General features: G+C 35.0%; 1 protein-coding gene across 4 annotated transcripts in view; it reads left to right on the top strand.

Moving 5' to 3' along the window:
- The window catches only part of TUT4 (terminal uridylyl transferase 4), a 109,480-nt gene that overhangs the window by 6,202 nt on the left and 76,094 nt on the right, over positions 1 to 27,184 (top strand). For all 4 annotated transcript variants that reach the window (XM_042951303.1, XM_042951306.1, XM_042951305.1 and 1 more), the window contains exons 4-6: positions 4,978 to 5,141; positions 10,644 to 10,760; positions 26,392 to 26,569. In XM_042951303.1, coding sequence (XP_042807237.1) covers positions 4,978 to 5,141; positions 10,644 to 10,760; positions 26,392 to 26,569 — 459 coding nt within the window. The remainder of the gene's footprint in view (positions 1 to 4,977; positions 5,142 to 10,643; positions 10,761 to 26,391; positions 26,570 to 27,184) is intronic.

Genomic DNA, 27,184 nt, shown 5'->3' with positions numbered 1-27,184 from the left:
TAAAATTATTCAGGTCATGTTACTACTCTTCAAAATGTTTTACTAGTTTCCTATACGTTAGAGTAATAGTTAGCATCCTTGCAGTGACCTGTGAGGCCCTATGTGATCCGTGCTACTGTGATCTATGCTACTGTTCCACTTCTGTGCTTTCATTCTACATTTTTTCCCTCTCCCCTTCTCTGCTCCAACTGCATGGTTTCCTTGCATTTCCTCAAATATGGAGAATGGTCTTCACATTTGCTTTTCCTTTGCTTGGAACATTCTTCCCTGAGATGTCCACATGGCTTGCTCCCTTACCTCCTTCACCTTTTCATTGAGGGTTTTGCTGGGTCACTTATCTAAAATTTACAGTCTTTACTCTTTTTAATTGTTCTCAGTAGTCTTATTTTTTTTTTTTTAAGTTCATTTATTTATTTTAAGAGAGAGTGTGAGTGAGGGAGGGGTAGAGAGGGAGGAAGAGAGAGGATCCCAAGCAGGCTCTGCACCAGCCCCTCAGAGCCTGACTCGGCTCGAACTCATGAACTGTGAGATCATAACCTGAGCTGAAACCAGGAGTCAGATGCTCAGGTGCCTTTCTCCATAGTCTTTATTACTATTTGTCATATTTAAAATTTTTCTTATTTACCTTTTTATATAATAATTTTATTGAGATACAGTTCACATGCCAAAATGTCTCATTTAAAAACATACAGTTTAGGGGTTTTTAGTACTATATTCATAGAGTTGTGTAGATATAGCCACTGTCTAATTCCTGAAAATTTTTATCACCCCCAAAAGAAACTGTACCCATTAGAAGTCACTTACTCATTACTCCCTCCTCCTAGACGTTGCCAGCCAGTAATCTACTTTCTGTCTCTATAGGTTTCCCTGTTTTATATAAAGGGAATCATACAACATGTGGCCTTTTGTGTCTGGCTTTTTACACTTAGCAGAATGTTTTCAAGATTCATACATGTTGTAGCATGTACTAGTACCTTACTCCTTTTTATTGCTGAATAATATTCCATTTTATGGCTATACCATGTTTTACTTATCCTTTTATCAGCTGATGGATCATTGAATTGTTTCCATCTTTTGCCTAGTATAAATAACCCTGCAATTAACATTTTTTTGGAACATTTATTTAAAAATTTCTGTGTGGGTGTGTGTATTCATTTCTCCTTGATATATATGTTGAAGTAGAGTTCTGAGTCATATGATAACTACTGTCTTAACCATTTAAAAGTATATAATTTAGTGACATTAAGTACATTTATAGTGTTGTACAACCATCACCACTGTCTAATTGCAGAACTTTTTCATCACCCCAAAAGGAAGCACTCTACTCATTAAGATTCACATCCTTTTGCCCTCCTCCTGTCGTCTTCTGACAATCACTAATACTAAGCTTTCTGTTTCTATATATTTACCCTTTTCTGGATGTTTCATAGAAATGGAATCACGTATGTTGTTTTGTATGTCTGGCTCCTTCATTAAGCATCGTGTTTTCAAGGTTCATTTGTGTTATATATATCAGTACTTTCCTTTTTTTTTAGAGAGAGAGAGCGAGCATGGAAAAGCAGGGGAGAGGGGCAGAGGGAGAGAATCTCTACCAGGCTCCACACCCAGTGCAGAGCCAGATGTGGAACTCGATCTCATGACCATGAAATCATGGTGGTGACCTGAGCTGAAATCAAGAGTAGTAGGATGCTTAACTGACTGAGCCCCCCCAGGCACCCCCCAGGACTTTTCCTTTTTAAGGCTGATGCTATAGACTGAATTGTGTCCCCTTAAATTTTGTATGCTGAAGTCTCAACTCCTGGTATGATTGCATTTGGAGATAAGAGCTTTTAGTAGGTAATTAAGATTAAATGAGGTCATAAGGGTGGGTTCCTAATACAATGGGATTGAAGCCTTATAAGAAGAGGAATAGAGACATCTGTCTCATTGTATGCATGAACCAAGAAATGGCCTTGTGAGGACACAGCAAGAAAGCAACTGTTTGCAATCCAAGGAGAGAGCTCTAATTAGACACCAAACCTGCTGGCACCTTGATGTTGGGCTTTCCAGCCTCTAGAACTGTGAGAAAATAAATCCCTGTTAAGTCTATGGTATTTTGTTATGACAACCTGAGCTAAGACAGTTGAATAATATTCCACTGTGCGGATATGCCACATTTTGTTTATCAGTGATTGGACACTTGGGTCATTTCCACATTTGACTGTTGTGAATAGTGCTGCTATGAACATTCATGTAGAAGTTTTTGTTTGAATACCTGTTTTGAACTCTTGTTGTTTTGGGATAGTATTAACATCTCACAGAACTGGAGTTTGATGGAAGAAATTTGGGAACTTCTGCCAGATGTTATTTTATATTCATGTTGATTTTAGAAAAATAAATAATTTATTTCTGAATTTTAAAGAAGGTACGTAACTTTCTATAATTATTTATATTGGCAGAAATGACAGTTTTACAAGAGTTGCTGATGTTGCCTTGTAGTGCTTGCCAAATTGTACATATAGAAAAGAGAAAAAGGTTAGAATATTCTTACTACTGTTCTTTATCATGAAATGTAGAAATAAAACTAGAATTTTACCTTTTATTTTACATTACCATCATAAAATCGTTACTAAAAAGCTAAATTATTTTTCTAAATACTAGGATACAATTGCAAATTACTTATTGTGCATCAGTCTTTCCCTGACAATAATTTAAGAATTAATTAGCCAACCTAACATAATTCTTATGTTTGAATCCTTCTAATAACATCTTAAGAGTTTGCCACCTGACTCTAGAGACTTCTGTGTCCTTGTGGTAGGAAACACTTCATTTCCAAAGGCCTATCATTTCTTCTTTGTTTAGAAAATTCGTGTTATCAAAAGGTAGAATTGACTGTCATGGTTCTTATAGACGGCATGCAGTTGGCTTTTGAGGGCAGAATGGAGAGATCTGTTGTCCATGAACGTTTACTTTAAGTAGTGTTTTTAGATACATCCAAATTTATTTGTTCAGTACACTTTTATTATGTGTCTTCTCTGGTCTAGGTATTAAAATCTGAAAGTACAAAGTTAAATAATACCTAGTCATTAGCATCAAGGAATCTATCATGTGAAGTAGGAGATAGAGAAATGAATACAAATTACATTATTATGCAAATGTGAAACAATAGAGAGTGTTACGAGAATACAGTTGTATAATTGAACAACACAGGTTTGAATTGCACAGGTCCACTTATATGGATTTTTTTTTAATTAAAAAAATATATTATTTTTGGGTGCACCTGGGTGGCTCAGTTGGTTAAGTGTCTGACTCTTGATTTTGGCTCAGGTCATGATCTCATCGTTCGTGGGATGGAGCCCCGGGTTGGGCTCTGTGCTTACAGTGTGGAGCCTGGTTGGGATTCTCTCTCTCTCTCTCTCTCTCTCTCTCTGCTCCTCCCTCTCTTGTGCTCTTTCTCCTTTTCTTTCTCAGAATAAATAAAAATAAGCTTAAAATTTTTTTTTTAATATTTTCATTTTTTTAAAAGTATCACTACACTCAGCATGGGGCTCAGTTTATAATTTCAAGATCAAGAGTCACATGCTCTACTGACTGAGCCAGCCAGGCACCCCTGATTTTTTTTTTTTTTTTTTTTTAGTAAATATAGTATGGTACTGTAAATCTATTTTCTCTTATGATTTTTTTAATAACAGTTTTTTTTTCTAGCTTACCTTACTGTAAGAATAAAATATATAGTATATATAACATGCAAAATGTGTGTCTATCAACTGTTAATCATTAGGCTTTTGGTCAAAAATAGGCTATTAATAGTAAAGGTTTTGGGCAGTCAAAAGTTACATGCAGATTTTGGCACCCCAAGCCCCAGTATTGTTCAAATGTCAACTGTATAAAGAATATCAGACTGTCTTCTGAATTAGGTTAAGCTCAAGCTGAATTTTGCGGGACAGGTAAACATTACTAGTTGAAGTGAGGAGGGCCTTGATGGTGGAAGAAAAAACATATATAAAGGACATTGAGACTTGAAGTAGCAATGATCCATTCTAGCACATTTGGTATGAATGAAATGAAAGATGCTTAAGGCAGAATATAAGGTTAGAGATATAGAGAACTTAGCTCTCTTTCTGAAGGTTTTGGTTTAAAATCTGAGAGAAGCCTTCCCTGACTCCCATATCTAAAGTCTCCTTCTCAGTTACTTGCATTTCCCCTTTTATAACACTTGCTACAACTTGGAATTATTGTATTTACTCTGTTTACTGCCTTCATGAAGGCAAGAATGACATGTAATAAGCTAGAGAGTTTAAACTTTATCCTGAACTCTTTGAAAGCCTTATATATTTTAAGCAAGAGAATAATAACATGATTCATTATGTATTTAGAAAAATCACAGTGATAGTGGAACCTACTGTATGCTAGGTATATAATGCTACGTGCTGAAAATGAAAAGATGACAGCACCCAGTCTTTGCCTTGAAGAGATTGCAATGTAGCTGTGAGGTAGGGAAGCAAAGAAAGAAATATTGATGTGGTAGAGATATCCATGAGTTCAGTGAAAGCAAAGAGGGAGGAGCTTGGTGTGGGTTTGTGGTCTAGAGTATGTATGTTATTTTGGCTGCTAGTGTATATTGATGAAGTCACTAAACTGATTTTAGTGATTAATCTTTGGGACTTCAAATAGCTTTTTATCATGCTTCAGACATTTTGCAAGATGGTTATAGTGTGTTAGCCTTCTGCAGAGAGTGTCAGTTAGATTTGTCTCTCTTGATAGGTTGGAAGAACAAGATAGGCATTTGACCCATGACATAGATTTTTCTTTGTGAATTCTGATACCATGTATATCTCTTACTTCAATCTTACATAAGTATACCAACTTGTACAACTAAGGAATGTATAAGGAAAGAATCTTTTTTCTGTATGTGCAGAAATTGAATGTTTTCCATTAAATTTTTTTTAAATTTCTCAGTTCTGCTGATGGTAACTAAGTGGTTGCTTCCTTTTCCAGGTAAAATGAAGAATGATGAATCTAATAAAGAAAATTCTTCAGAGATGGACTATTTAGAAAATGCTACTGTGATAGATGAATCTGCATTGACACCTGAGCAGAGGCTAGGCTTGAAACAAGCAGAAGAACGCTTAGAAAGAGATCACATCTTTCGACTTGAAAAAGTATACTATGTCATTTTAGTTGTTTGGAGGAAGATGCATGTTTCATAACTTTTCTTTGCCAAGTACAGCTCTTTTTTTTTTTTTCTTTTATTGCTAAGGCAGAGATAGCTTTCATTTTTCCTAACTTCCCTCTTTCCTTCTTTCTTCTCTCCCTTTGTTCAGTAAATCCTTATATCTGTGAATCTGACTTCATTCATTCTCATTCCAGGGGTCAACAAACTATGGGGTTATCCTCTTTTTTTTGCTTTTTGGTTGGTGAGTTTTGTGTTTTTTAAATTGTGATTAAAAAAACCCCTACTCCTTGTTTTTATAAACAAAGTTTTATTGGTACACAGCCATGCCCATTTGTTTACCTATTGTCTATGGCTGCTTTCATGCTACCATGGCAGAGTTGCATTGAGTAGTTGCTCTAGAGAGCATATAGCTTGCAAAGCATAAAATATTTATTATTTATCAAAGCATAAAATATTCATTATTTACCAAAGTAAATATTTACCAAAATATTTACCAAAGTAAAATATTTACCAAAGTATTACTTCGTCCCTTTACAGAAGAAGTTTGTTGACCCTTGATTTATTCACTTATCAATAGATACGGAGTGCTTGTTACTTTCTAGGTACTATGCTAGGCACTGGGGATATATTGGTGAAAGTGGCAGTTTATGAATTAGAAGTGAACAGTCCATTTGGAATGATAAATAAATCAGTAAATACTATATGATGTATTACACTTTAACCCTTTTTCGTTGGTTTTCTACCTTTTCCTCTTTTTTCTCCCAAATTTACTGAGTATCTCCAGTGTATTAGGAACTGTTGTAGCCATTTGTATCTTGTTCCTGAGTACTAATTAATTTTTTAATCTAGAAATAAACATTCCTAGCCTTAATAAAAACACTGCTAGGTATTGAAGGAAAGAATCATAAATCAATCTGTTCATAAATAGATATTTGGGATATTTGTGAATATGTATACAAGGAAATAGGTAATCATTCTTGATAAATAAGAAAGGAAAGAAAGAAATGGTATAATTTTGTAGAGTTTAGAAAAATGAGGTCATATCTAAATTGAAGAAGGCGATCCTGGGTTATTAATAGGACAGAGTAGTCACCCTCTGAAAATAGAAAGGAATATTAAGGGTGTTGGGGCCCATAATGTAGAAGAGAATTTAGGTTCTGTACTAGCTAGTCTCCCAAGCTAGTTAGAAGGAAGTCTTTTGCAATTTGCTATTTTACTTAGTCCTCTCTTTCCTATCATTTTCTTTTCCCTAAGTCTGGAATTAGTGCTATTCTGGATCTGTGTATTGTTAAGATAAATACTGAGTGCTTTTCATGTACCATGATCTGGTGATAAAAAGTTGAACTGGACGTGTGTGGCATTTTTAAAAACATGATGCTTCTCCTCTAGGAGTTTACTGATTAGAGAAAAACATGTAAGCAAATAACAGTAATAGTAACACTGTTGTTTGAAAATGGGATCTTAAAAGAGCGACCAGCTTGAATGCTTTATAAAGAGGTAACATTGGAATGGAGTCTGAAGGAGTAGTTAGGAATTGACTTGGTGAATTGGGGAAGGCTGATATAGGTGAATATTATATGGCATATATAAAGGAAATGTGAAAGATGTGTTTTTAAGACAAGTTGGGGACTGGATGGGGTAAGATATGAAGCAGGAAAGATCAATTCTTGGGAGAAGGAAGAAGTTGGGGTAGAATGGATATTTGATGGTGGTGGGAAAGGATGGCCTGGGGTAAAAGAAAAGCTTGGAAGTGTGGAAGACGTATTATTTGTTGTTTGAATTTGTTTATTTGAATTTAGGCAATAATTATATAAAATGAGTGTGCCAGTACCAGCATAGATGTCTGTAATCTCTTTTCTTCCTGGCACCTCTTTGTCCTCCAAAACCTCTCGTTTTCAATTGAGTGTACTTTTTTTTTTTAATGTTTTGTTTATTTTTGAGAGAGACAGAGAGACCAAGCATGAGCAGGGGAAGAGTAGGAGCAGAGAGAGAGGGAGACACAGAATCTGAAGCAGGCTCTAGGCGCTGAGCTGTCAGCACAGCTGAGCCAACCAGGTGCCCCAGTTGTAGAGTGTACTCTTAGTTAACCTTTTTTTTTTTTTTTTTACCAGCTTTAGACATTCATTAAGAATATTCTTTTTTTTTTTAATTTTTTTTTTTTAACGTTTATTTATTTTTGAGACAGAGAGAGACACAGCACGAACGGGGGAGGGTCAGAGAGAGAGGGAGACACAGAATCCGAAACAGGCTCCAGGCTCTGAGCTGTCAGCACAGAGCCCGACGCGGGGCTCGAACCCATGGACCGTGAGATCATGACCTGAGCCAAAGTCGGACACGTAACCCACTGAGCCACCCAGGCGCCCCCATTAAGAATATTCTTTACTTGCTTTTGATTTCATCAGGTCCTTTGGTTCACACTATACCCATAGATTATCTGATTGAGGAGTAAAGATGTAGATTTTTAAACTGTACCAAAGAAGGAGTGAATCCAAGCTCTTAGATCAGAAGGGTAAATTTCCCCATAGTGAGTGTGAAATGTTGACTAGGAAATACTAGTTGACTAGTATCGTTGACTAGAATTTCCATGCCCAGAAAAAGGTTTATTAGTGTGTGTGTTTAATGGCAAAATAAAATATAACTATAATAAAGGAATTTTAAAACATTTTTTATTTGTTTCTCCTGTGAAACTAGAAGCTTCATGATAGAACATTTTTGTCCTATTTCCTGTTGTACTTAATATATTGCCTTGCACATAGGAGTTAGCCAATAATTGGAGGTAGTTTGCTTAGTGATTAAAGTGTATGGGTTTCGGAGTCATGGGGTCTATCTCTGCCACTTACTGGTTGGGTAACATTGGATAAGTTATTTAACTTCTTTAAACCTCAGTTTCTTCATCATTAGAATAGAGTTGATAAAAAAATAACAGCTCATTGGCTGTTAGGAGGGCTAAATACAGTAATACAAGTAAAGTTCTTGGCATAGTGCCTGGTATGTAGTAACCACTAAATAAAGATCAGCTATTTGTAGAATTGAATTTACCAAGGAGAGCAATTTTTATTATTACATTCTAAGATGATAGAAGCAGTTTTCAGTGTTAGAGATTTATCCAAGGTCAATTGAGATGTCATCTCAAGCTTTCTGACTCCCCGTTCAGTGTTACAACAAATTTTTCTTATAAAAAAATCCAGACAAGTCCTTGTCCGCTAATATTTTACAACTGAAAAACTCGTATCATAAGTTATTTCATGACTCCCTCATCAATATTCATAGCTTCAGGTGTTCTGTATTTATGCTTTTGACTCCTGAATCGACCCTTCTTGCCACATTCACCACTCTTCTTGAACCAAGTCAACATCATCTCTCCTCTGGATTGTTGCAGTATGCTCATAATGGCAATAAGCTCTTCCTGCTTCTGTTCTTGAAGGAATTAGGAAGAAGGCAAGTGATCCCTTTAAAAGTAGATTAGATCTTGTAATTCTCTGCTTGAAAACCTTCAGTGTCTTCCTCTCACACTTGGAATAAAAGCCAGGGTCTTTTTAAGGGGCCCTGTGACCTGGCCCCAATTACCCCTCTGCCAGTCATATACTAGGCTTTTTGCAGTTTCTCAAACATATTAGCATATTCCTGCCCCAGGGCCTTAGCATTAACATTTCCTTCTGCTTAGCAGGTCCCTTATCAAATATCCACCCAGCTTAGTCCTTCACTTCCTTTAAGTTTATCAGTAAAGTCTTAAGTGAGGACCCTTTTTTAAAAAAGTAGTTAATACTCCCACACCATATTCCTATTAATTTGTGCATTTGTTTATTTATTACATGTCTCTGTACACTAGAATGTAAACTGTGAGAACAGAGAATTTGTTTTGTTTATATTTCCCCAGCTCCTAGATAAATGTCTGACATAGTATGAGCTAAGAAGGTATTTAGGGAGTTAAGTATTAGTTGTGGTTAGAAACTAAGAGGTAGGAGTCTCTGCAAGGTCTTAATTCATTCCCCAAGAAGGACAGATTTGAAAGAGTTTTTTTGGTTTCTTTTTTGTCTTTAAGTTTTTATTTAAATTCCAGTTAACATACAGTGTAATGATAGTGTCAGGTGTAAAGTATAGTGATTCAGCACTTCCATACAACACTTGGTGCTCATCACAAGTGCTCTCCTTAATTTCCATCACCTATTTAACCCATCCTCCTACCCACTTCTCTTTTGGTAACCAGTTTGTTCTCTGTAGTTAAGCATCTGTTTCTTGCTTTGCCCCCCCCTTCTCCCCTTTGCTCGTTTGTTTTGTTTCTTAAATTCTACATATGAGTGAAATCACATGGTATTTGTCTTTCTCTGACTTATTTCACTTAGCATAACTCTCGCTCCATCCATATCTTTGCAAATGGTGAAAGGATTTTTATACTACAAATCGAAATGACTATCGAACTGAATTTTCCTTTTTGCTTGTTGCCTTGGACAGATTATTTAATTCTTGAGATTTAGTTGCTTTGCCAGTAAAATGCGGAGTCATTAAATGATGGCTGTATTTATTTTTAGTCTGGTAGGATTGTTGGTAAATTTGGGGTGAGAGAATCTTTTTGTCAGGAATTGCAGCCTATTGAAGATCGATCTGAGATAAAAATTTAAGCATTGTTGCAATTTCAGTATAAGGCACTAGAAATAACATTTTAAATTCAATGTGTATTTATTGTGTGTTTATAATTTTTCATTGTGTAATCAATATGGATAGAGCTGGTTTTGGATTCAGATATACATGAATTTAAATTCATCTCCTACTTAATGTTGTATCCTTGTGAAAGTTACAAGCTGTATGAGCTTTTGTTTTCACATGTATAGAATGAAGATAATACCAATCTAATTGGATTATTAGGGGTATTAAAGTGACAAATTATATGTGAAAACACCTAGTATGGTGCCTAGCACATAACAGGCCCTTTGAAATTACTAAGTTTTTAAAAATTATTTCAAGAGTAGATTTATAAAGTATGACTAAAGTACTATGATAATTTTGTGTGTCAGAATTGTTCCCTTCAGAATAGTTGACTCAAGAGAGTATCCATTTATTCCCATGAGATTGAGATTCATTGGAGTGATTTTGGAACTCAGCTTTTGAAACTGTCTTCCATATTTGCAGTTCATTCTTTTGAAATCCCCTATTTGAGGGTGGATTTTATTTTTTATAATAAAAAGACAAAGTTTGAAACTGGTTTTTGGGACAACATTGGAATAAGACTAAATAACAAGACTGACTTTTTTATCCTACATTGGATTCTAAAGACTATATTACATTATCATGTTGTTTGAAATTAGTGTATAATCGCCTATGGTGACTGTTTTGAAAAGGACAACTATCTTTTTGGTATATAAGTACTGATTTGTTTATTAAAAATTTATTCCTTTAATGCCTATTTTTGTTACTTACATTTATGTCATCCAAATATATAGTCAAAAATTTACTTCTCTGTTTTCTGAAAATATATTTTTTAACTTTTCAGCGCTCACCAGAATATACCAATTGCCGATATCTATGCAAACTTTGCTTAATTCACATTGAAAACATCCAGGGAGCTCATAAACATATAAAGGAGAAACGACATAAGAAAAATATTTTGGTGAGTTCTTTTTACAAAATATTTTATTTATATTTTGAATGGTAAAACTATATCAGAGATTTATTTATGAAACCAAAAATGAGGCATTTGTCCAGTCTTATATTAGTAACTAAAATGATAGCATTAAAAACTGTGATTGACTTTATCTTAGGTGGTCAGGAGGTTCTTTTCAGAGACCAGTCTTTTCATCCTAAAGTATGTTGATTACTAAGTTTAAAACTGTCAGAGAGGGGCGCCTGGCTGTCTTATTTGGTAGAGCATGTGACTCTTGATCTCCAGGTTGTAAATTTGAGCCCCATGTTGGGTGTATAGATAACTTAAAAATAAAACCTGCATGAATGAATACATACATACTTACATACATACATAACTGTCAAGTACAGTCAGTCCACCTGATATTTATTGAGATTTTATGTGCTTGGTCTAGGCAGCAGTGAACAAGATAGTCGTGATTCCTACCCTCAGAGTTTCTAAAGTATTGGTGAAGGCGTACACTGAAAAAGAATTTAAGTATAACGCGTTTTATTAAAGGGAGAAATGTGCTAAGGAAGTGTACAAGAATGTTTTACTTAGTCTGCAACAGAGACAGTTTATCTGAGAAAGTGTCATTTGAGTTGAACTTTGAAGTAGTTTAAAAGAAATGTGAATGGCACAGAGGAGTAAGCTGAGGGCATTTTACACAAAAAAGTATGAATAAAGTTCTCTAAGTTAGGAAATGATGTGGCATATTAGGAACTGAAAATGTCTAGTGTGACTGGGGCAAAGAGAGATAGGATGAAAATGATGTGAGGTGAAGGTAGAGAAGTCCAGACCATGCAGGGCTTTATGATGATTAGACTTTGGGAATTCATAATTTTTTAGTTAGTTATTTTTGTTTGAACATTTCATAGACATAGATATGAATAGTGTTTTTAAAAATGATTAGTATTTTAGCTATTTAATTTTTTCTTTTCAAAGTTGTAATATTAATACTATGTAATCTACTTATGTCTCAGTCTCTGCTGGTGTATTTTCTCTGAGAAATACTCTTACCTGATCTTCCCAAAAAGTCTGGATTAGGTATTTCTGTGCTTGCATAGCAGCTTGATCAGAATGTATTGTGCATGTCTGCTTTCTCTCCTTTTCTTCTACACTTTCAATATCCAGTATTCTAGCAGGTAGGTTTAGTGTCTTATTTTTGTTTCTATATTGCTTAGGACAGTGTCTGACACATAGTAGGTGTTCAGTACATCTTTCTTGAAGAAATGAATGCATTGAAGAAAATCAGAAATTCGGAAAAGAAATTCAGATTTTATTAGCCTATTTTGATTTAATTAGAGCTTCATAAGACTTAATGGAACAAAGTGGTAGTTTAGGAGATAATAACTGAGAAATTTCAAGAAATGTTGAATGATGCTACTCATTAATTCCAGGAACCTCAGGGAGTTCCAAACAAGAAACTTAAAAAGAAAGCCAATACACATTATATACTTTATAAGGAAATGTTAGAACATTACAAAAAAGCAAACAAACCTTAAAAACAGTCGTACTGGACTTCTGCTTTTGTTGAAATTGGAATAAAAAGGACTAGATTTACCTCACTCTTGAAATAACCAAAGGGGAAAAAAGGATAAAAATAGCTAACAGTGGTTTTCAAGCAATGAAGGACAGGCAGTGAATGGAAAACAAATGAGGTGAACCCAATGATTACTCCAGTTTGATTTCCATACTGCATTATAGGGAGGGGAACCCAATGAACTCCCAGAGGTGAGATGAACTTTAGTCCAGGGAATCCAGGGTGGCCAGAGTTTGTAGGATAGAATAACAAAAAAGAGAAAGCTTTCTTGTTGAAGAAATAAAAAAGAGAAAGGGGTGCCCAGGTGGCTTAGTCAGTTAAGCATTCCACTTGGGTTTGGCTTTGGTCATGATCTCATAGTTTGTTAGTTCGAGCCCTGCTGACAGCACAGAGCCTGCTTAGGATTCTTTCCCCGTCTCTTTGCCCCTCCCCTGCTTGTGCTCTCTCTCTCTTTCTCTCAAAATAAATAAATAAACTTGAAAAAAAAGAAAAAAAAAAGAAAGAAATCCATAGGTGTAAAGACAGTCCCCTCAGAGTATTCAACACAGTACTGATTGGTACATGCATGTGAGAAAGCTGCCTAGAGCCAGGGAAAGAATCATCTGATGGAATTCAAACAGTGCTTGATGCTCACATAGGGCTTTGAATAGTAAGTACCTTGCCACTATCCAGACTGGAAAACCTTCATGGGCATTGGGTGGAGTATGTAGAAAGATTTTGTTTCAGGAGTGGGGAGTATATAACCCTAAACTAAATGCAGTCTGATCCTGACTAAAGTATTTAAAAGACAAGACCCAAAAGTACAGTTTCCAGTGTTTCAGACCAAAGGTTGAGAATGTTTATAGAAACACAGTATATCCATCACCACAAAAAAAGTTCACATTGGCATTCAAAGATTATCAGGCATACAGTGAAGCAGGAGAACACAAACCATGATGAGGGGAAAAACTGATTAAATTGACTCGAGAATTAGCAGAGGAAGACATCAAGGCAGTTAACTATATTCCTGATATTCCAAAAATTAAATAGAGACTTGGAAGATATAAAAAAGATTACAGTTGAATTTATAGTAATGAAAACTACAGGGTCTAAGATGAAAACTACACTGGGTAGGACTAATGGCAGATCAGACGTTGCAAAAGAAAAAGTGAACTTGAACATACGATAATGGAGGCCATCCAAAATGAAATAGAAAGAGGAAAAAACTTGAAAAAAAGAAATAAAAGGTCACCCTTGAGCTCTGGGATAATTGATAATTTGTGTGCCAGTACACATATTCCAGAACACTGAAGAAGAGTATGGCTTCCTAATTGAGTCCATGAGGCCTATGTTATTCTGATACCAAAACCAGAAAAAGACATTACAATAAAAGAAAACTTAAGCCCTATATCCCTCATGAATATAAATGCAAAAATTCTAAACATTATTTTAGCAAGTTGAATCTAAGAATAATTTTAAGGAAGAAATATATTATGACCAAGTGGGGCTTTATTCCAAGAGTGCAGTTTTGGTTTAGAAAACCAATGAATGTAATTTATCATATTAACAAACCAAAAAAACTATTTGATCATGTCAGTAGAGGCTGAAAAAGCATTTAAAAAAGTTCTTATAAAAAGTCTCAGCAAGGGGCTCCTGGGTGACTCAGTCGGTTAAGCGTCCAACTCTTGATCTCGACTCAGGTCTCAAGTTGATGAGTTCAAGCCCTGCATCAGGCTCTGCAAAGCTAGGAATAGAAGAGAACTTCCTCAATGTGATAAAGAACATCTATGAAAAACATACAGCTAATATCATACTTAATGGTGAAAGACTGAACACTCACTGTCTCCCTAAGATTAGGAGAAAAGATAGATATGAAAATGGTATAGCTTGGGGCGCCTGCGTGGCTCAGTCAGTTAAGTGTCTGACTTCAGCTCAGGTCATGATCTCACAGTCTATGAGCTCAAGCCCCGTGTCGGGCTCTGTGCTGACAGCTCAGAGCCTGGAGCCTGCTTCAGATTCTGTGTCTCCCTCTCTCTCTGCCCCTCCCCTGACCATGCTCTGTCTCACTCTGTCTCAAAAATAAATAAAAACATTAAAAAAAAATGGTATAGCTCTTGTGAAAATAGTATTGTGTTTCCTCAAGAAATTAAAGGTAGAATTACTGGGGTACCTGGGTGTCTCAGTCAAGCATCTGACTTCGGCTCAGGGTCATGATCTCATGTTTCATGAGTTTTGAGCCCTGCGTTGGGCTCTGTGCTGGCAGATCAGTCTGGAGCCTGCTTCAGATTCTGTGTCTCCCTCTCTTTCTCTGTCCCTCCCCTGCTTGTGCTCTCTCCCTCTCAAAAATAAATAAATAAACATTAAAAAAAAAAAAAAAGAATTACCATATGATCCAGCAGTTACACTTCTGAGTGTATGCTTGGAAGAACTGAAAGCAGGGTCTTGAAGAAATATTTGTACACCTGTGTTCATAGTGCATCATTCATAATGACTAAAACATAGAAGCCACCCAAGTGTCCATCTGTAGATGAATGGGTCAGCAAAATGTTATATAAACATACAATAGGTGATGAAAAGGAAGGAAATTCTGATATACTATAACATGGATGAATCTTGAGGACATTATGCTAAATAAAGTAAGCCAGTAACAAAAAGACAAATACTATATGAATTCATTTACCTGAGATATTTAGAATAGACAAAATCATAGAGAAAGTAGAATGGTGGTTGCCAGAACCTTGCAGAGATGAGGGAATGGGGAGTTATCATGAATGGATATAGAGTATCAGTTTTGTAAGATGGAAAGTCTGTGGATGGATGATAGTGATGGTTGTACAGTATGAATTTACTTAATGTCACTGAAATGTACCCTAAACAGTTAAGATAGTGAAATTTATGTGGTGTATATTTTATGACATTAAAAAAATTGGAGAAGAAAGAAGATAATGTTCACTCTTAACACTTTTATTCAATATTGTATTAGAGGTTCTAAAAGAAATAGCAAAACTGTATTTATAGACAATATAATTGTTTATGTAGAATATTTAGTGAAATCTAGAAGTTAAAAAAAAAACCCTATTTAAAATAGCATCAAAATATGCAAAGCTTGTGTACAGAAAACTATAAAACATTCCTGAGAGAAATCAAAGAGCTAAATAAATGGAGAAATCGTCTTGTTTGGGTGTTAGAAGAATTAATATTATTGTCAGTTCTTTCTAAACTGATGAATAGATTCAACATAATCCCAGCCAAAATCCTGATTTGAAAAACTGATTCTAAAATTCATATGAGAACACAAAGGCTCTATCTAGAAGATCCAAAACAACCTTGAAAGAGAACAAAGGTGGAGGACTAATACACTTTATTTCCAGACTTAACAAAGCCACAATAATCAAGACAGTGTGGTACTGGATCAAGTGGACTAATAGATCAGTGGAACAGAATGGTGAGTCTAGAAATAGGCCCACACATGTGTGAACAACTGATTTTTGACGTTCAAAAGCAATTCAGTGGAGAAATGATAAGTCTTCTAAATGTATGGCTCTAGAATAATTAGATCCGTAATTTGTACTGTATAAAAAAATTACTCAAAATGAATAACAGACCTAAATGTAAAACCTAAAAGCATAAAATTCCCAGAAGAAACTATAGGAAAAAATGTTTATAACCTTGGGTTAGTCACAATTTTAAAAAAAATGACACTAAAGGACACAAAAAATTAATGAGACTTCCTCAAAATTGCAAACTTCAGTTCCTTGGAAGATACTATTCAAAAAATGATGATTATTAGCTACAAACTGGGAGAAAATACTTGCAAATCATGTATCTGGCAATAATTTATATGTAGAAGGTAGAAACAACTTTGAAAGCTCACTAATAAGCATAATGAGCACTGAGAAATGTATAAAATTGTTGAATCATTATATTGTGTATCTGAAACTAATACAACATTGTATGTTAATTATACTTCAATAAAAAAATTAAAAACCTCAGTAATAAACAGTCCAATAAAAGTATGGGCAGAAGATTGGAGTTGACACTTCATTACAAAAGATATACAGATATCAAACACATGAAAAGATGTTCAACGTTCTGTATCTTTACATTAGGGAAATCAATACAAGAATAGCTAAAAATAAAAAAAAAATAACTGTACCAAGGTTTGTCAAGGATGTGGACACCGAACTGTAAGTCACAAACAGTACTGATGGAAATGTAAAGTAGTACTTGCACTTTTTAAAAACTTTTAGTTATTTTCAGTAATTTTTTAATTGAGATATAATTGAGATTTAATTGAGATACATAGTTTTAGGTAGACAGCATAATGATTCACTATACATTTTGCAAAATGATCACAATAAGTCTGGTTGTACAGCACCACACATAATAAATTTTTTGTCTTGAGGTGAGAACTTTTAAGATTGACTCTCTTAGCAACTTTCAAATATACAATGCATTATTACTAATTGTGGTCACCATGCTGTACATTACATTCCTAAGATTTATTTATTTTATAACTGAAAGTTTGTACCATCTAATCACTTTCACCCATCTTGCTCATCCCGACCAATCAGTTCTCTGTATTTATGAGTTCAGTTTGTGTTTTTTAGATTCCACGTATAAGTGAGATCATGTAGCATTTCTTTCTCTGTCTTATTTCACTTAACATAATGACCTCAGCATCCATCCCTGTTATAAATGTCTTTCTTTTTTTGGCTGAGTAATTTCTGTTGTATATATACACACATACACAATGGGAAGTATATATCTATATCTGTCTATCACATTTTTCATTCATCCATTCATGGGTACTTAGGTTGTTTCCATGTATTGGCTATTAGAAGTAATGCTGCAGTGAACATGAGGAGGTACAATATCTTTTTGAGGTAGTGTTTTTGTTTCCTTTGGGTAAGTACCCAGAAGTGGAATTGTTGGATCATGTGGTAGTACATCCACTTTTGAAAACACTTCAGCAGTTTGAAAGAAGTTAAACATACACCTAATACACTATCAGCTATTCTATTACTATGTATTTACCCAGTAGAAGTGAAAGCATATGTCTGTACGAATACTTGTATACTAATGTTCATGGCAGCTTTATATGCAATTATTAGCCAAAAAATGCAGAGAAGCCAAATGTACATGAGTAGGTAGGTGAAAGGATATACAAATTGTGGTATATATTCATACCATGTTACTGTTTGGCATAAAAAGGAATGATCTGTTGATATATACAACACAGATGAATCTTAACATAATTAACATGAGTGAAAGAAGCCAGATAAAAATGAGTATGTATTGTGTGATTCCATTTATGTAAAACTCTAGAAAATGCAAACTAAACTGTAGTTGTCAAAAGCAGGTCATTGGTTGCCCAAGTATGTGTGTAAAGGGGTGGGAGAGTGGTCACAAAGGGATATGAAGGAATTTTTATGTGTGATTGATACATTTATTACGTTGACTACAGTGATGGTTTTATGGTGGTATATGTATGTCAGATATCAGCCAAATTGTAAACTTTATATTTGTGCTGTTTATGTCAATTATATTTCAGTAAAGTACTGTTTATAAAAGCAGTCAAAAAGAAAAGGTGGGGTCACCCATAAAGGTGTATCTAACAATATCTTAGCACAATATCTTAACAATATCTAACAATACTAAGCACAGAATATATTGATGGATAAAAGAAGTGAGTTAACCTCTAAAAGACCCTCAGTAAAGGAAGTTCTAAAGGCTGTATTTTAGACTAAAAATGATCTTTGAGGAAATAAGAGAGTTGGAAGAAGGATTGGAGAGTTAAAGATACATCGGTTGAATAAAATGACAGTAACAACAACAACAACAACAACAACAACAACAATAGCATTCAGTTTGTCATGGAGAAAAATGCAGGCTAGTACTAAAATACTAACAATAATAGGCTGTAAATTTCGAGAGGGTTATCCAAATTAAAACTTTCAAAAGATTTTCTGGTTTGGAGGAGAATAAAAGATACTGGTTTGTTTTAGATATTGTTAGGTTAAGTATCCATGTTGAAATACCTAGGGTATACATTTTATAAGTAGCAAAAAAGTATAACCTCTGAACTATTAGAGGTAGAAAGATTGAATAAGATAATGAAAAACCCTCCATCCCAAAGAATGGGCAGACTTGGGGTAGGGCACAAGGCTTGATGGTGTCAGGAAAAACAGATTAAAAAGCTCAATCATACTAATTTTATGCATATCCAAAAAGATAATTGAACTATATTTTCCAGTAAAAAGACTAATATAGATTTTTTTTTAATTTATAAAGAATTTATTGTGTACCTTCAGCTTCTGCTTTAGGTACTGCTGCTACGGAAATGTAAAAAGAAGTACAGCTCCATAACCTGTGAACATAAGGAGTTTGCGGGCATATAAGCAAATGGTTGATTGAGAAAGAATGTGGTTAAGTATCATAGTAGATGGTTTTTAGAATATGGTATGACAGCAGATTGGGACTTATGTAACAGTTTGTGTAGTGAGTCAGAAAAGGTGAATAGAGAATATGATCCTGGTTCTTAATAATGTTAGCCAAATGTAGAAATGAGAATGTATCTTTATGGAAGAGAAACCATCACGTGGAGGGTTGGTTTGAGGCAAGAAATGGCAGAGTGTGTTCAGGCAACAACTAGTAGTTTAGCATAACTGAAGCACACAAAGGAGAGGATGAAATATATGGATAATTGGACAGCTAGGCAAAAGCCTGATCATGAATGAATATGTATACTTACACTGTTTGAATTTTATTTTGAGGTTTATGGAGCTTAATGACATGTATTTTGCAAACTCACTCTTTCATACTCAAGTGTGAAAGAATCTTTTGAACCACTTGACACCTGTCAGAATGGCTAACATTAACAATTCAGGCAACAACAGATGTTGGCGAGGATGCGGAGAAAGAGGATCTCTTTTGCATTGTTGGTGGGAATGCAAGCTGGTGCGGCCACCTTGGAAAACAGTATGGAGGTTCCTCAAAAAAATCAAAATAGAACTACCCTACGACCCAGCAATTGCACTACTAGGTATTTATCCAAGGGATACAGGTGTGCTGTTTTGAAGGGACACATGCACCCCCATGTTTATAGCAGCACTGTCAACAATAGCCAAAGTATGGAAAGAGCCCAAATGTCCCTCGATGGATGAATGGATAAAGAAGATGTGGTATATATATACAATGGAGTATTACTCCGCAATCAAAAAGAATGAAATCTTGCCATTTGCAACTACATGGATAGAACTGGAGGGTATTAGGCTAAGTGAAATTAGAGAAATACAAACATCATATGACTTCACTCATATAAGGACTTTAAGGGACAAAACAGATGAACATAAGGGAAGGGAAACAAAAATAATATAAAAACAGGGAGGGGGACAAAACAGAAGAGACTCATAAATATGGAGAACAAACTGAGGGTTACTGGAGGGGTTGTGGGAGGGGGAATGGGCTAAATGGGTAAGGGGCACTAAGGAATCTACTCCTGAAATCATTGTTGCACTATATACTAATTTGGAAGTAAATGAAAAAAAAAAAAAAAAAAAAAAAGAATCTTTTGAAAGGTCTAGGTTTGGGGAGACCAGTTACTCTCATGATAATCCAGTTAGGCAATGATGAACATTTGATAAGAAGGAGTAGATAGAATGGAGTTGAGGTTAGAACTTCAAGAGACTTATGTCTCTTGTAAAATTGTGGAGGTGGAGGCCTAGGATGTCTAGAGTGATCATAAGGTATTTGATTTGAGGTGTTATTATAGGCTGTGGTGCCATTTACTCAGGAAATACAAAAAAAAAGTTTTTGAATATACTGAATTTGAAACACTTGCAGGGTATTTCAATTAGAGATGTCCACCAATAAGTTGAATCTAATGATCTGGAATTTATAATAGGAGCTACAAATTCAGATTTGGTAATCTTTAGCATATTGAAATCATGGGTGTGGGTGAGATAACCCAAAGGAATCAGGAGAGAAGATCAAAGAATACAAATGTTTAAGGGACTAGTAGAAGAAGAGCAACCAATAGACTGGAGAATGATCAGGAAAATAGGAAGAATAGAGACAGAAAGTAAAGACCTGGAGGCCCAATAGCACATATAGTATTTTATGGCTGGTAACTATTTAACTATGGATATTGCCTAAAATTTTAGCAGAAGTAGGAGGAATGGTTGGAGGAGGGCTTAAAAAGGCAAGCTGAAACTAAATTGCTGTGAATTCCTTATTAAAAGGATGGGGCATTATCTTATTGGTGCCCTTGAAGGTGTTTTGTTTTTTTGTGTGTGCCATTGAAGGTTTTAAAAAATGATTTTTATTGCAGTAAAATATATATGACATAAAATTTATTATTTTTTCCATTTTTAAGTGTACAGTTCAGTGACATTAAGTACATTCACATGATTGTACAACCATCTGCACTATGCATCTGTAGAACTTTTTATCATCCCATATTAAAACTCTGTACCCATTATACAGTAACTCTTCATTCCCCTCTTCCCTTTGCCCCTGGTTTTGTCTCTGTGTACTTGGCTAGCTATTGTAGGTACCTCATATAAGTGGAATCCTACAATGTTTGTCCTTTTCTGCAAATTTCACTTAGTATTTTATCTTAAAGGTTCAACCATAATGTAGTATGTATTAGATTTCCTTCCTGTTAATGTTGAATAGTAGTCCATAGTACCATGTTTTGTGTATCCATTCATCCATCCATTTATTCATATTTGGGTCATTTCTACTTTTTGGGTATTGTGAATGATACTGGTATGAACACTGGTAGAGGAAATACTTGTTCGAATCCCTACTTTCATTTCATTTGTGAATACCCAGAAGTGGAATTGCTGGATCAAATGGTAAATACATGTTAAATTTTTTGAGGAACTGCCATACTATTTTCTACAGTGGCTACACCATTTTAGATTCCTACTAGCAATGCCCAAGGGTTCAATTTCTCTATATTCACAAAACTTTTGTTTTTTTCTGTTTTGTAATAGTTATCTTACTGTATGTGAATTGATATTTCATTGTCCTTTTTATTTCCATTTTCCTAATGATTACTGAGGTTGAACACCTTTTTGTGTACTTACTGCCCATTTGTATATCTTCTTTGGAGAAATGTCTATTCAAGTCCTTTGACCACTTTTGAATTGGGTAGTTTTCTTGTTAAGTTTTAGGAGGTCTTTATATGTTCTGGATATTAATCCCTTATCATATATGTGATTTGCAAATATTTTCTCCTATTCTGTGGGTTGCCTTTTACTCTGTTAATTGTGTTGTTTGATGCACTGAAGTTTGATTTTCATAAATTCCAATTTGTCTAATTTTTCTTTTTTTTGTCTGTGTGTTTTTTTATGTTTCATATCCAATAAATCATTGCCATATCTAGTGTCATGAAACTTTTCTGTTTTCTTCTAAGAGTTTTATAATTTTTCTCTTACATTTAGGTCTTTGATCCATTTTGAGCTAATTTTTGTATATTGGTATAAGATAAGGGTCTATACTGCATATGGATGTCCAGTTTTCCTAGCATGATTTGTTGAAAAGCCAGTCCATTTGCCATTGGACAGTCTTGACACCCTTATTAAAAATCATTTGGCTATATATATGAGTATCTATTTCTGGGCTGTGTGTTTTATTCTGTTGACCTATACATCTGTCTTTATACCAGTACCATACTGTCTTGGTTACTGTGACTCTTAGGGTAAGTTTCAAAGTCAGGAAATGTGGATTCTGTAACTTCGTTCTTTTTAAAGATTGTTTTGGCTGTTTAGGGTCCCTTGAGATGCTATGTGAATTTTAGGATTAATTTTCCTATTTTTGCAAAAAAAATCAATCCCATTTTAACGGGATTGTATTGAATCTGTAGATTACTTTGAGTAGTATTGATATCATCTTAACAATATTAAGCCTGCCAGTCCATGAACATGGGATGTCTTTCTGTTTATTCATGTCTTTTATTTCTTTAAGTGTTTTATTGTTTTCAGTGTACAAAGTCATTCATCTCTTTGGTTAAGTTAATTTCTAAGTATTTTATTCTTTTTGAGGCTATTTTATTATTATTATTTGTTTTAAATTTATTTTGAGAGAGAGAGTGGGGTGGGGGGAGTAGAGAGAGAGAATCCCCAGTAGGCTCCACAGTCAGTGTGGAGCCCAGCATGGGGCTCAGTCTCATGATCGTGAGATCAAGACCTGAGCCTAAGTCAAGAGTTTGATGCTTAACCAGCTGAGACACCCAGGTGTTCCTTAGTGTATAGAAATGCAACTGATTTTTACATGTTGATTTGTATTCTACTTTACTGAATTTGTTCATTAGTTCTAACAGTTTTTTTTAATGGCATCTTTAGGGTTTTTTACATATTAGCTTGTTATCTATTCATAGAGATAATTTTATTTCTTCCATTCCAAGTTAGTTGCCTATTATTTCTTTTTCTTGCCTAATTCCTCTGGCTAGCACTTCTAATAATATGTTGAATAGAAGTGGTAAAAATGGGCATTATTTTATTTATTTATTTTTTTTAATGTTTATTTTTGAGAGGGAGTGCGAGCAGGGGAGGAGCAGAGAGAGAGAGGGACTGAGTATCTGAAGTGGGCTCTGCACTGTCAGCAGTGAGCCCAGTGTGGGGTTCTAACTCATGAACCATGAGATCATGACCTGAGCTGAAGTCGGATGCTGAATCAACTGAGCAACCTGACACCCCGAAAATTGGCATTCTTGACTTGTTCCTGATCTTAGAGAAAAAGCTTTTAGTCTTTAACCACTGAGTTTAATGTTAGCTGTGAGTTTTTATATAGGTCTTTATTATGTTGAGGTCATTTACTTTTATTCCTAGTTTGGTGAGTGCTTTTGTTTTTGTTTTTGTTTTTTATAACCACAAAAGGGTGAATTTTGTTAAATGCTTTTTCTGTATCAAGGTATTCAAGTCATTTTTTTTTCTTTCATTTATTAAGATGGTGATTACGTTGATTGACTATTGTATGTTGAACTCTTCTTACATTACAGGAATAAATTGCACTTGGTCATGCTATATAATCTATTTAATATTTTGCTGCATTTGGTTTGCTAGTATTCTGTTGAGGATTTACTGAAAGTTTTGAAGTAGGAGACTAACTGGTAGATGTAAGGGGAATGGGATGAATGGCCAGAGAGTGGAAATAGATGACTTGTTAGCAAGCTCTTACTTCTTGAGCATGTTTTCTCTCTCTCTCTCTCTCTCTCCCTGTCTCTCTCTCTCTCTCTCTCTATATATATATATACACACACACACACACACCCCATATATACATATATTTTAATGTTTACTGATATTTGAGAGAGACAGAGCATGAACAGGGGAGGAGCAGAGAGATAGGGAGACACAGAATCAGAAACAGGCTCCAGGCTCTGAGCTGGCAGCACAGAGCCCGACGCGGGGCTCGAACCCACAAACTGCAAGATCATGACCTGAGCCAAAGTCGGACGCTTAACTGACTGAGCCACCCTGGTGCCCCGGGCATGTTTTCTTAGACTAAACTAATTCTTTCCAGAACTTACCAGATATCACCAGAAACACCACCATTTGTTTACCCAGTTGCTTTGGACAAGCACTTTTGAATCATCTTTGATTTGTCTCTCTCATCTACATCCCACATTCAAACTGTTAACAAATTCTATAGCGTTTACCTTGAAACATTATATATTCCAAATTGAGTCATTTGCACACACTCTACTCTTTCTGTTTGGAATTTTGTTGTTTGTTTAATAGTGGAAAGCTATTACCATCCCTAGGGTTTAAATTATTTTTAATGTTTATTTTTGAGAGAGAGAGCATGAGTGGGGGAAGGGCAGAGGGGGAGACACAGAATCTGAAGCAAGCTCCAGGCTCTGAGCTGTTAGCACAGAGCCCAGTGTGGGGCTCAAACTCATGAACCCTGAGATCATGACTTGAATCAAAGTCCAATATTAACCGACTGAGACACCCAGGTGCCTCTGGGATTTTTTTTTTTTTTTTTTTAACTAGTCTCCATGCCCAGTGTAGGGCTCAAATACATGATCCTGAGGTCAAAAGTCCCATGTTCTCCCAACTGAATCAGTCAGGCACTTCTACTCTTTTTGTTTTAGTCTAAGTTACCACCATCTTTAACCTGGACTCTTTCCAATTTACCCTTCCTTCTTGCCCCCCACAGTCCATTCTTTTTTCATTTATCAGCCAGGACTGTTCTTTTAAAATATGTTATAACATGTGGGGGCACTTAGGTGGCTTAGTCAGTTGAGCGCCCAACTCTTGACTTTGGCTTGGGTCATGACCTCCTGGTTCGTGGGTTTGAGCCCTGCATCGGGCTCTGTGCTGATGGTGTGGAGCCTGCTTGGAATTCTCTCTGTTTCAAAATAAATAAATAAACTTAAAAAAAAAAACAACAACATGTCATAACATGTTACTTCCTGCTCATAGCTCTTCACTGGCTTCCCAACTTAGAATAAAAGTTTAAGTCCTTATCACGTATCATAAGGTCATACAATATTTGGCTTCTAGTTAACTTTTCAGCCTCATCATTTAGTTACCTCTTTAATCACATTGATCTCTTCAAGTAACATTAGGTAGGTACTTTGTTGCCTCTTAAGTCTTTGCATTTATCATCTCTGTGTCTGAATGCTCTTCCCTCAGAAATTTAAACATTTCTGTTCTTCATTTTTAGGTTTCTGCCAAATATTACCTGCTTAGAGTTACCTTTGTCCACTCTATTCTAAAATAATACCCCCTACCCATCAAACTCGTCTCTCACCCTGTTTGATTTTTCTTCATAGCTTTATCTGACATGAATGTATATATTTATTTGTTGTCTATTTCCTCTAACTAGAATTTAACTAAAAATTTGGAAGAAAAATGAAGCTGTCTTATGGCCATGTTTGATTTTCTGTACCTTAGGTAAACTTTACTTATGTTAAGACTGAATATAGTAACAATGAATAAAATTAGGAATAGACCAGTCTTTGTTTAAGTGCAGTGTAGGGGTGGAGGAGAGCGAACAAACTACTTCTGATTTTTCAATTTGTTGGGAACTACATGTATCAAAAATAAGAGAATGTCTCTTGACTAAAATGTGGTAATAGAAAATGCCATTATTATAATATTAAAGAAATGATATGGTCTTCGTTGTGGTAAAAAAAAAAAAAAAAGTAAAGGAAATAGGACGACATTGTGTGGATGATTTTCTTCTTTGTATTTTCCTATGTTTTATGTAGCTTTTGCAGTTAGCATGTAGTTTTTTAAAAAATCAAAATAATAGGGGCACCTGCGTGGCTCAGTTGGTTGAGTGACTCTTGGTTTCGGCTTGGGTCATGGTATCACGGTTTGTGGGTTCAAGCTTGCATCAGGCTCCATGCTGACAGTGCGGAGCCTACTTGGGATTCTCTCTCTCCCTCTATCTCTCTCTGCCCTTCCCTCACTCACCCTCTGTCTCTCAAATAAATAAACTTTAAAAAAATTTTAAAAACCAGAATAATAAATCAATCTTTAAAAATCAATATAGTCTCTCTTTAGCTTTTTGGTTTAAATTGGCTTTCAAACTTTCAGTAGAATCAGGGTTTTGGGAAACATTTTGCCTAGTATTAGATGGATAAAAGAACAGAAAGAAATCAAATGTAAATGGTATTCTGTATAACAAATGTGATGATAGTGCCTAGGATCTTTTCCTGTGACCGTTTAATCTGATATCATGTGCAGATCAGAGAGGATTCAAGACTTTCTCCTCCACCTGAAACAATCTTTTTGCTGCAGCAAAATTATCCACAGAATTATCAGCTAAGTGTTTTACTTACAGTATTTTGGCTTTGATGTAGCATTTCAGAATTTATGAAGACAGTACAGTAGAACAAGTTTTAGTTTTTAATGTTTAATAATAACCTCCCCCCAAAGACTTCTTAATCTTCCAGTACTTACAACATTTCTGTCTCTTGTTCATTTCCATATCCTCGGTGTCTTAAATTAAATCTGGCATATAGAAGGTGAATATTTGTTGAGTTAATATATTTATGTTCTTCTATCCTAAATATAAGGACATTAAAGTAGAAAAAAAATTTTTTTATGTTATTGTTAAATGTTACATTAATAGGAAAAACAGGAAGAAAGTGAGCTTCGTTCTCTGCCACCTCCTTCCCCTGCCCACTTGGCTGCTTTAAGTGTTGCAGTTATTGAATTAGCAAAAGAACACGGAATAACAGATGATGACCTCAGGGTCCGTCAGGAAATTGTGGAGGAAATGTCAAAGGTTGTAACAACATTTTTACCAGGTACAGATACGCTTTATGCTTAATTAGTAAAATTATACAACTTTTCCCCTTGCTTCTTGCTAAACTTAGTGTAAATTTCTTAATGTTTCCTTTCTGTTTGTTTCTCCCATCTTAAAAGTAGATGAATTTAATTATTTTATAAGTGAGTTTTTGGGAAATATTTCAGAAAAGTAAAATAGAGAATTATGACAAGAAGAAGAGTTTTAAAATGTCAGATATAGGAAAATTTCTTATAGGTCAAATATTATATTTTATATTATTTTTCAGTATCTTTGACTTCTGAGTGGACATTTTAATTATATTATTTTCAGTGTGTATATTCCACCTAGTCACTGAAAAAGATTCTTATGGCCGATGGTGGGGAAAAATTAATTTACTTTAAGTAGGGTCATTACAAGTAAAATTTGCCCTTTTATTTCTTTTTGACTCTGCTCTTTCTTTACAGAAAGCTTATATTTTTGGTGTAAAGGGGAGTTGTGCCAGGTTTATTGTAGACATTTATATAAAGATTATATTTGCTTAACACTTAATACTGTTTTTGCATCAATATTGAATTTAAGTAAATGTCTATTCAATAAAACTTATTTCTCACCACCAGCGGGATTTTGGACAGTT

Source organism: Panthera leo, chromosome C1 (assembly GCF_018350215.1).
Source record: "Panthera leo isolate Ple1 chromosome C1, P.leo_Ple1_pat1.1, whole genome shotgun sequence".
Classification (NCBI taxonomy): Eukaryota; Metazoa; Chordata; class Mammalia; order Carnivora; family Felidae; genus Panthera; species Panthera leo.
Note: the sequence above shows the minus strand (reverse complement) of the source record. Positions and strands in the feature narration are given on the sequence as shown.